Genomic DNA, 11,574 nt, shown 5'->3' with positions numbered 1-11,574 from the left:
ATTATTTAATGGTCCATTGTCACTGTGACTTCTAATCAGCTGGGAGGGGAAGAAAGATGAGGGAGACCCTGGTTAGACAACTGAGCAGGAAGGAAGAGCAAGCCAGCCAGGGAACACTCTCCACAAGAGGCGGCGGGAAGGCGACTACAGTGGGTCCCCAGCATCAAGAAGGGGGCACGAGGAGGCGGCGCGGGCCCCGCCCCCTCTCCTGGCGGGCGCGGGCGCGCGAGACGCTGCGCGGCGGCAGCGGGAGCGAGCGGCAGCTGTCAGGCCACCGAGGTCCAAGCTGCACTTGCTGCCCCATTGAGGACGAGGCGACAGCTCGAGCTGTGACCTGGTCGCTGAGGAGCCAGACTAGAAGCACGCAGAGCTGAGCTGCCTGACATCTGCAGCCCTGTCCTTTCTCCTTCCCATTGTGTTGGGTAAGGTGTCTGCGCGAGGGCAGGAAGAGGGGGCTAGGGCTGGTGGACCCGGGAGGCCAGGAGGTGGGAGGCCTGTGGGTAGAGGGAGAAAGGGCAGCTTCGGTCATACCCAGGGCCACTCGCACCTCTGTAAAGGGACCTAGAAGCTGCTGAGGTTGTAGTCGTAGGTAGGTGATGGTGGAGGGGGGCGTTGCTGAGTAATCTGGAGTGACTGCCAGAGAGGGGCAGAGAGGCGCAGGGTTCCGTGGGGAGCGGGTGTGGCCCACTGCGCATGCGCCACAGTCGACTGGCTCTAGGAGCTAAGGATGAGGTGAGAGGACCTGGGTTGGAGGTAGTTGCGACTATGCATGACGTTTCACTTTCTAAGTTCCCAGTACTAAAACAGTGTTCCCGGCGTGGAGATGCCAACATTACTGGTCTCCTAAGGACGTTTTATTAGTGTCCTGAAAACCTTTACTTCCAGGCAGCCTATTAAGGAAGACGTGGCCTGGGGACAGTGCCAAGTTTCTATCAAGTGTATCTTTATCAAGTGTATCTTTGGGCTTATTGGCCCAGAACTGTTATAAGGAGTGAAAGATTAGACATGCATTTCCACACTGAACACTTAGTTGCATATATGATGCAAATGTCACCATGAAGTTAGGAACAGCATTTCAGTGGCTTGACAGCTATGGCATCTAGACTTTGTAGCATGCGTGTAGCTGACAACTGAGCTCTGCAAAGTAAATTGAATGCGTCATAGAGCTTCCCCGCCATAAAACACCCCCTTTCCAGCATCAGGTTGTATGGGAAGCAACCTACATCATTTAAATTAGAGGGTCTCAAAAATTAATCATTTCTTGCTTGTGTTGACTTTCACATACATTAAAGAAAGCCACACCCATTTTCTCCAGTGCAGTATTTCTGAATCATATTTCAGGATTAAACAGTAAATTGAATAGCCCCCATCAGCATGTCGCCACAAGGTAGGCTTTTCCTCACAGCTCCAAGCTCCCCTGTGCAGACTTCCATCAGGGCCACTCTCATCCATTGTCTAGCCCCCCTCCCTCCCCCACCAAGCCCTGCAGTACACACCCCTGTCAAGACTTGCTCCCAAACAACCTGCGCTGCTGATTGTGAGCACCGTTCCACCCCACGGAAACTGAACTGACGACGCCAATTTGCATTTATGCCTCTTTTCTCTCCGTAATCACAATAAAATGCATTATTTTAAAAGGGTCAACCTTTCTTTATTTTCTTCCCTCTGCTCCCAGCCTCAAGCACCCCCAACTAAATACGGTGATTTTAATAAGCCCGTGTGGGTGCAAGCATAGCTGATTCAAAAGGTTTCAAGTGCACTGAAGAATAGAGAGCTAATAATATTGGTTATATGAATTCCTGATTCATCTTATTATTCAAGACAATATTTGAGTCAAAGCCAGATATTTCTCTGAATGGGACCAAAATTAGAATAAATATTATGGTCCAAGGACTGGAGGTGCAGCTTAGTGGTGGAGTGTTTAAGGCACAGCGCCCTAGGTTTGATTTCCAGTACCGAGAATTAAAAAATAAAAAAGGAAAGAAAATAAAAAGAAAGATATTTGGTTCAGAACTAGCGTAATACGGAAGCCATACTGGATTTCACCTTCCTTTTAGATATATTTGTTGTTACCAAAAAGTCTTCTCTCTGCTTTAATGCTTTCTTCTTTTTATGTTGGATTAAATTTGGCTTCTCCTGGGGGAGGGAATTTGATTTCATTGATTTTTATTCTGTGATAGCTCCTTTCAATTTGAATTTGCACTAATGTGAATCATCCTCACCTTCAAACATAGTAACAGGGATGACAGAATCCATTGAAAACAAAATGGGTGCCATTATTCTCTTGTTTTTAGTAGGACTGGAGATGCTGTTGTAAATAGATGTTTATTTTGAAATGTGAGTGTAGCAAGAGGGAAATGGAAAAACTTTCATTGACTTTCAACAGGTGAAATTTCTGTTAGGTCCTGTCTGGAAAGGGAACTAGATAAATTCATAATTTGTGTTTTCAGTTACATTATACATGATAGCATCCAGATATCTTACAGAATCGTGGATCAACTAGCATAAATTCCAAGGCATTAATTCTGGATACCTATCAAATACTTACTGCTTATTTCTATGATGGGTTCTGGGACCACATGCTGAACAAGCTTCAAAGACACACACAAATAAAGGACCTTTAAATCAGTTGTGTAGAAAAGACAGTTTTTTTTAAGAAACCTGTTAACAACACCAAGCAGTGTGATATCAACTGCAAAGAATGAGATGCTTCATTGAGACATAAAAGGTGAACATATCTGTGGGGTACAATATGATCATTTGATACAAATATACAATGCATAATGAGTGAAGGGTAATAATTGCTTCCATTTCCTTAAATATTAACCATTTCTATGTGCTGGGGAAATTCATATTCTGTTTTTTTTTTACTATAAGGGACTCAGTGGAAAATATTTTATTCCTTCTTAAATGTCCAAGTAATTTTTATTAAATTTGATCATTGAAAATTTCATACAGGTATAGGATGCATTCTGATTTTTCTCGCCTCCGGCACTCTCTTATTGCCTTTCCTTACCTGTCAAGCACTCACTCCTTTCTGCAAGTCCTTATGTGTCCCAGAATGAATTTGACCTCCTGTGGCTGAGTATGATCTTGAACTTCTGATCTTCCTGAATCCATTTCCTGAGTGCTACAGTTATACATATCTGCCACCATCCTAGGTTTTATACGATGCTGAGGGTCAAACTCATTGCATTCAAATACTCTATAAATTGAGGTAGGCCCTCCCCTGATAATTTTAAAACATATAATGAATTGCTTTAAACAGGTTATCCTACTGTCTTTCTCTAGTGTGAAATAGAACTCCACTGAGGATCCAACCCAGCGCCTCATACATATTAGACAAGTGCTGCTACCACAGAGTTCCACCCTCAGTCCCTACTGTGAAATCGAAGCTTAGTTGTTTATTTGTAAATTCCTTATGGGCAAGTCCTTACCTTAAACATTTCAAACATCTCTACATCTATTGGGTGTGCAAGTGCTAAAACTTTGCAAAAATAGAATGCGTGAGGAGAAACCAGAGGCAGGCAGAGAAGATCTTAAAGATTTTCATAACGTAGAGTGAGAAGATACTGGCCAAATGGCAGCAAAACCATGTGCAGTGATGAATGCCAGTAATGAAGTGTGGAATGGAAAAGAGGATAAATGGTTTAAGACCATGAGTCTGAAACCAGCCTGGGCAACACATTGACATTCTAATTTTTAAAATGGAGGCAGAAGTCAGCAGGATATAGTGACTAAAGGCAAGGAGACCAACCTAAACTATATTATCTTTCTACTTTTAACAAATAAATGAGTATTGGATATGGTAGAGGAGAATGTAGAGAAGTGGTTCTCAACCTGTGGGTTGTGACCCCTTTGGGGGTCGAATGACCCTTTCACAAGGGTCATGTCATATAACATACCAGATACTCTGCATATCAGGTATTTTCATTAAGATTCATGACAGTAGAAGAATTACAGTTATGAAGTAGCAATGGAATAAGTTTATGGTTGGGGTCACCACAACATGAGGAACTGTATTAAAGTGTTGCAGCGTTAGGAAGGTTGAGACGTGCTGGTGTAGAATATCGCCTTGGTAATGACACAGCACACGGTAGACACTCGGTGCTTGCTCAAACATCACTGGAAGTGTTATACCAGAAGCTCCTGAAGATCCCTTCAACAATGGGACTCTATGTCGTATGCAGATGCTCAGCAGGCATTGCTACATATTAAAGAACAAGGAGGAGCCAATATCTCCATAATACAAATGACTGGCATAGCAGCAAGGAGGACCCTCTTTTGCCTCTTTTCCCCACACCATAAACTTTATGTACCTAGAGTTATGTGTGCCCATTACCAACTAGAGAATTCTAAGATTGGCATTAATACCGATCATTATTCCTGGAGCTGGGCATTTATTTCCATAATCAGTGTGTTTTTGGCCATCTAGGCAGTTGATCCACAGCTGGGGAAGTAGAATTAGTGAATTATTTAATGATGCTAACACCTGTTTTCTAGGTACTTAAGGAAAGTCATTTGGTATCTACTACTTATAGCCATCTGTAGTTTACACCCATTTGTACTTACTTACGTTGCTTTTTAAAATGAGAGTTAAAGACTTTTGAACTGTAAAATTATATTGTAGGCTTGTATTAAAAATAAAGTATGAAGTGGAAGCATAGCTCAATGGTATAGGACTTTCTTAGCCCACTGAGACCCTGTGTCCCTCTCCAGTATATCAAAAGCAAAACCAAACAGAAAGGAGAATTAAAACCTGTCCTAACACATCTGTTTCACCCTCATTTCAAGAAAAATTTGTCACCTGAGCTATACTTCCAAAGACAGAATTTGAAAGCAGAAAAGAAATGGTAGAAAAATTAATTTCTACAGAATAGATTTAGCCTGAGAAGGAGATGTTGCTTACATTTTAGCTACTGATTTAGATGTTCAATAAATACCTGATTGGCTTTGTAAAACAGCATAAGATAATTAAGCTGCTGAGCTGTTTTTCAAACAGCTTCTTTATTCCTCAATAAACATACTCAACAAGCTTGGGAATTATTTGTCTTTTTGGAACACTATTCTAGTTTTGCTTCATTAATATATGCTACAATTAACTATTAATATTAAGCAAATATGTGTTTGTAGTAAGGACAGCTAAATATTAAAACTTGTATTCAAGCTAGGTAATGTTGTGAATACTTGTAACTCCATCACCCAGGGGGACTGAGGTAGAAAATCGGGAGTTTAAGACCATCTCAAGCTACCTAGTGAGCTCCAGACCATCTGGAATACATACAGAGAGTTGTCTCAAAACACAACCAAACAAAATCTTGGGTTCAAGACAGATAGCATCAACTAGTGAATAAAATAATTATCTAAGAAAGTATACTGTGGGTCCATACACATATAAATGATTTCTTCTTTGATCATGAGCAGACTACCTCAAGGCAGATTGATGGGTGCACGGGTGGGCTTGAAGTGGGAGTGTTTGTGGGTATAAAGGGAAGGAAAGTTGTCTCTGGTTTATCTTAAACTCTTCTGCTTTCAGTCTCCCAGATATCACTTCTCCGTATATCACCTACGTGCTTTTATTTATTCTTACTTTAAATAGAGCATTCAGCAGAAAGACAACACAGTTTTTTAAATCACACAAAGTACAGTCAGATTAGAATAAATTGAAGTTTGGGTAATAAAATTATTTTGATCACATTAAACACCTGCAACATTTTGAACTTTTAAGTGTATTCGTGAAAATTTGCCACAGGATACTTGAGATTGCTATGGGATTTCTCCCTGAATTGAATATGTTTTTTCTAAAGACTTATTTTCATTTTATTATAGATTATTAAAATCTTCTTCCCATTCTGTTTTAGAACCCTAATAAAAGAATAAAGCACCAAGAGGGACAAAGGAGAAGGCTGAATTGTGAAAAAACCCAGCTGGGTAAGTATTTCATGAGATATTGCAATGAATTTTGATATTTTACATTTTCTTTTGTTAAAAAGTGAATATTTATAATTTCAAAAACAATTCCAAAATAATTTTAAAGACTATTATGACTTTCAAATTACCTTTTAAATATGTGTGCTTCTTCTTTTTTTTTTTTTTTTTTTGGTTTTTACGAGACAGGGTTTCTCTGTATTGTTTCAGAGGCTATCGGTCCAGCCTGGCCTCGAACGCACAGAGATCCGCCTGCCTCTGCCTCCCGAGTGCTGGGATTAAAGGCGTGCGCCACCACCGCCCGTCAAATATGTGTGCTTTTAGAATCTTTTGCATATACTTTTTGATCAGTGTTTAGGTTTCCTTCCTTTGAGGCTCTTGCATAAATATTACCTTGCTCAATTAATATCAACATTCTTGAGTTTCCAGTATAGACCCAATTGTGACAGTACCTTAGAGAATATTTTATTTTAACATGTATTCTAGGTAGTCTATGTATAAATATTTTGTGTAGGTAACAAGAAAAGTGCTACATGATTCTGAGTGCTTTAGGTTTTATCATGACTTTTCATATATTGGTCTTTTGGTATTAAAACTTAAATTGAAGAAACCCATAAGATCCTCTTCAGGATAATACCTGTTATATTGATATTAGCCAACTGTCATAAACTTAAATGTCATTGTACCATGAACACAAAATTATACAAGATCCATTCCTTATTATAGTATCCATCTCAGTGCAAGTGTAAGGGGAGTAAATGCTTAGAGAAAGTTGATTTTTTTCTCTTTTACATATTATTGAGTCCAGTTCAATTGGGACCCAGATCTTGACTGATAGAATCAAGAATACATCTTATATACCTTCCAGTAACACTTAGGTACCTCAAAAACAAACATTAAACCTTAAATAAGTTTCATATTAGCATCTTGTTTGGAACTGTCCAAACTGGAAACTAACATGGTCACACATTTGAGTGGCATGCCTGTTCTAGGCTCTCTCACCTAGAATAGTGTCTGAACTGAACAAATTGTGGAGCCATCTGCTAGTTGGTTTATTCATGACATTCAGCCATTCCTTATCCAGGTAAGAAGCCTCAGAAAACCAAGACCAGTTTTCCCTCTTTTATTAAAAGAGTTTTCTCTCTTTCCCTGTTTTAAATTAAATAATGATCATGTAAGCTCATTATTCGGGGAAATTTTCTATGGCGTTGATTTATTTCATGTTTAACTATGTTCCTTCCTACATTTTCAGGTTCTTTTGTTTGCAAGCTTTTCCCTGTTTGGTGCTGCAACAATGAGTGGGAAATCCCTTCTCTTAAAGGTCATTCTCTTGGGTGATGGTGGAGTTGGGAAAAGCTCACTTATGAACCGTTATGTCACCAACAAGTTCGACTCCCAGGCTTTTCACACTATTGGGGTAGAGTTCTTAAATCGAGATCTGGAGGTAGATGGACGCTTTGTGACACTGCAGATCTGGGACACTGCAGGGCAGGAACGTTTCAAGAGCCTTAGAACGCCGTTCTACAGGGGAGCAGACTGCTGCCTGCTGACCTTCAGTGTGGATGACCGGCAGAGCTTCGAGAACCTTGGTAACTGGCAAAAAGAATTCATCTACTATGCAGATGTAAAGGACCCAGAGCACTTCCCCTTTGTAGTTCTGGGTAACAAGGTAGACAAAGAGGATAGGCAAGTGACGACCGAGGAGGCACAAGCCTGGTGCATGGAGAATGGGAATTACCCTTATCTAGAAACAAGTGCCAAAGATGATACTAATGTGACAGTGGCCTTTGAAGAAGCTGTTAGGCAGGTGTTAGCTGTAGAGGAACAGCTGGAACATTGCATGTTAGGTCACACCATTGATTTGAACAGTGGTTCCAAAGCAAGTTCTTCATGCTGTTAGATTTAGGGACTCTGTTCAGAAGTGTGCACTAAGTTGGTTAGTTCATAGTGTAAGAACCACTGTGCCCTCTGGTAGTACAGATACACACACACACACACACACACACACGCATGCACACGCACACACGCACACATGCACGCATACGCATGCACACACACACACACACACACACACACACACACGCGCGCGCGCACACACATGAGCGTGCCAGGGTAAAAGATGAGGTTCTACTTTTGAAACAGAACCTTTCAAATTGAAGTTGTAGAGCAGTTAACAAAAAAGCTTTATTGAGCCAAGTGTATTTTGTGTGATTTCTGCTATTTTCCTTTCTTGTGTGTCTCGGGACACTTCAGAAAGTTTTAGTCCTGAGAGATTTAAGTATTTTTAAATCAAGGTTTAAACCTAGAACCCAACTGCATGAAGGAGTGAAAGAGCTTAAAGTGTTCCATTAGCCAGCTAGCAGATGCCACCACCAGACTCCTGCCAAGCAGTTTATGGCATTTCTACCAAAGGGAAAAAGAAGATTCTGAGCTGTATTACAGCAAAAATAACAATGGAAGCAAGGATTTCTATGCATGAATTAGACAAAGGTGGTGATGATTAGGGATGTAGATGTATAAAAATACACACTGATATGTTCAAATCCTTATGTATGGTTTAATCTCATATGAACTTAAAAATCATATCAACAAGACTTGCTCTAATGACACTGGAGGTTGATTCTAATCCATGTTGTGTGAGTCACAGGACACTAGTGAATGGGTTACGCTTAAATATGCCAACTCCCTTTGCAAATACATGGTTGGCCTGCTTTTCCTTCATACGTCTACTGCTGCTGCGTAGAGATGTTGCTTCCTTTACAACTTATCAATTTAGCAATGCTGCTTAGTATGTGGCTTCAGGTGCCGTGCTCTCTGCCTACAATTTAGATGGTCCTATGGTCCACCATGCTGGCTCATGAAGAAGACTTCAGGAAAGGTTAGAGAGTAATGGGCTTTTCTCACAGGTCCCTTCACTCAGTTGTGTGTTGTAGAGGAAGGGTCTAATGCTTGGGATGTCTCACCAAGTGTACAGCTGGCCAAATTTGGACAGTAAAACTGGCAAAAGAGCAGATTTTTAAAAACTTTGTGTTAGAATGAATTCCTCATGATTTGTTCAAAAGTGGAATAGACTGCCTTAATAGTGAGCTCCCTCCCAGTAAACGTAGTCACTACGTAGCCATCTGTTCAAGTACTGCAAAAAGAATTACTGTGTTGGCTACATGTTTGGTATAAGATTCCTTTAGGTTTAAGTTCGGAATTTACAAACTCATCAGTGCCATGTTCTGGTTGGTGTTATCTGAAAATGATAACTAAGACTATAGAGAGGGCCTTAAAAATCCTCAAGCCATTCTGGGATTAGCCTTTAACAACTACTATTAAAATATTCCAAAGACACCATGTTCAAAAATGGTTTGACAAATTTTGAATACCATGACTGCCAATTATATGCTGTATGATGAGTGTGCCGTCTGGTTTTTGTTGGTTGATCCGCATAGATTTTAATCTGTGCTTTAAAATGTGTATGCTAAAAATTGTGACCCACTGTAGAGAGGGACAGTTACACAAGGCTTCCCCCAAGAGATTTAGGCCCAGGATGGGGTGGGAGCATTCACAGGAATACAGCCTAGAATTCTCCATTGTAGCCAGACATGGAATCAGCCTTACATGTGGGACCTTATGTGCTTTAAGAACTCTGGTACTTTTTGGCCACATAGACAAGAGGAGGACAGTATTTCAACCCAGACGTATTCAGTATTTCCAATTATGGCATAGTCCTGACCCTATTGTCCAATTAATTTGAATGCCAGAAGTCAAAGCCAGAACGGGGACCCCCACAGCTCTTAAATATAGGTTCCTATCCTGCCTATGCCTATAGCCAGCCACACTGGTTTTAATGTTCTACAGTCATTTTGCTACAAACATGTTCGGGTGAAACTCTGTATGTCAGAGTTGATAAGTAGTAATTGTTTTTAAGTGCATGAGACCTGGGGCCTTCTCTTTCTATTCGCACTCTGCTGATAATAGTTTCTATTTGTAGATCTCAGGCCTTCATAAAGATTTCCATCATCAGCTCACAAAACTATTTGTCTCTGTAGAGTGGCATGTGGTCATTTGAGTAAAAATAAAAGTACATGGGTATTCACAGGCATCCTGTCCATCGAGACAAGTGTTAATGTAAGTGGCAGGTACATTGAAGCCCCTTTCTTCTTAGCCATACACTTTTTTTTCTATCAGATTACTTTACAATATCAATCACTTAACAGTAAGTGACAAAACAGTGTCATTTTTGTGAGTAACACTCAGTGGGTGCTGACATATAGTTTTGGTAAGATTAAAAACACCAAAAGCTGACATTTGTGGTACCAGGAATTGTGCGTATGTGTTTTGAAATCGATCATGTATCTAGAATGTGCAGTGAAATATTTTCAATAGGTGTTTTTTAATGGACACTAGATTTTTGGAAAAATGTATTTCTAATTAGAAGCATACTGTTTTTCAATAGTCCATTAAAACATCATACAAAAATATTTATTTAGTTTATTGCCACGTATTGGCTTTCAAGGGGCCTCAAGTACCATATGTCTTCAGTGGATTGATGAATTCAGGTGTATTTGTATCTGCCTCAGCCAACTCTACTTTATCCTGAGGTATTCCACAGTCCTCTTGCCGCAGGTGCTGCTAAACATCTCAAAATGTGTATAAGATATTGTTCCAGTTGTTTAAAAATTCATGTGTCAAAGTGAATAAAAAGTGCATTTTGAACAACCAACGTACAATGTTTGTGGGGTGTTACTTCTCACCCTTTCTACTTTTGAGCAGTTAGCCAGCATGGCAGGTATATCTATCAGTAAAGTCACTCTCAGATGGTACCTGATGTGGTATCTCTATCATTCTTTATGTGATACTCCAAGTGGCTCTCCCTATTTATCATGCAGAGAAACAAACTCTGAAGATTGGGGGCTAGAGATTCCTTTTATTTTATTTTAGACCTGTATGGAGAGCCTTGGAACCAGAATGTGAACCATAATCTTCTACTTTATTTTTATCATAATTTTTAAGATCTCCTGAGCAAATTGGAAGCATGGTGGGGGGGGAGAGGAGAGGGAGTTAGAAGAATGAGAAGGGGAGAAGAGGAAGGGAGAGGAGGACAGGAGAGAGCAGGAAGTTTGAGTCAGGGGAAGAATAGAGGAGAGCAAGAAAAGAGATACCATAATAGAGGGAGCTATTATAGGTTTAAAGAGAAATCTGGCACTAGGGAAATGTCCATAGAGCTACAAGGATGACGCAATCTAAGCAATAGTGGAGAGGCTACCTTAAACGCCCTTCCCCGATAATGAGATTAATGACTACCTTAAATGCCATCCTAGAGCTTTCATCCAGTAACTGATGGAAGCAGAAGCAGACACCCACAGCTAAACACTGAGATGAACTCTGAAATCCAGTTTCAGAGAGGGAGGAGTGATGAGCAAAGGGGTCAAGACCAGGCTGGAGAAACCCACAGAAACAGCTGACCTGAACAAGGGGGAACTCATGGACCCCAGACTGATAGCTGGGAAACCAGCATAGGACTGATCCACAGCCCCTGAACGTGGGTGTCAGTGAGGAGGTCTGGGCAGTCTATGGGGCCTCTGGCAGTGGATCAGTATTTATCTCTAGTACACGAATGGACTTTGGGAGCTCATTCCACATAGAGGGATGCTCTCT

General features: G+C 40.6%; 1 protein-coding gene across 1 annotated transcript; it reads left to right on the top strand.

The window, feature by feature from the left end:
• Nucleotides 1-231: 231 nt before the first annotated feature.
• Rab9b (RAB9B, member RAS oncogene family) lies at nt 232-10,639 on the top strand. The gene is made up of 3 exons (XM_005076712.3): nt 232-422; nt 5,862-5,931; nt 7,181-10,639. The coding sequence occupies exon 3, from the start codon at nt 7,223-7,225 to the stop codon at nt 7,826-7,828; it is 606 nt and encodes a 201-aa protein (XP_005076769.1). The 5' UTR covers nt 232-422; nt 5,862-5,931; nt 7,181-7,222; the 3' UTR covers nt 7,829-10,639.
• Nucleotides 10,640-11,574: the final 935 nt, after the last annotated feature.

The sequence above is a fragment of the Mesocricetus auratus genome, unplaced genomic scaffold, assembly GCF_017639785.1.
Source record: "Mesocricetus auratus isolate SY011 unplaced genomic scaffold, BCM_Maur_2.0 Super-Scaffold_100003, whole genome shotgun sequence".
Taxonomy (NCBI): Eukaryota; Metazoa; Chordata; class Mammalia; order Rodentia; family Cricetidae; genus Mesocricetus; species Mesocricetus auratus.
Note: the sequence above shows the minus strand (reverse complement) of the source record. Positions and strands in the feature narration are given on the sequence as shown.

Bases quoted from the DNA above. Each gene is read 5' to 3' on its own strand.
- Rab9b (XM_005076712.3), top strand. From the start codon at position 7,223: ATGAGTGGGAAATCCCTTCTCTTAAAGGTCATTCTCTTGGGTGATGGT.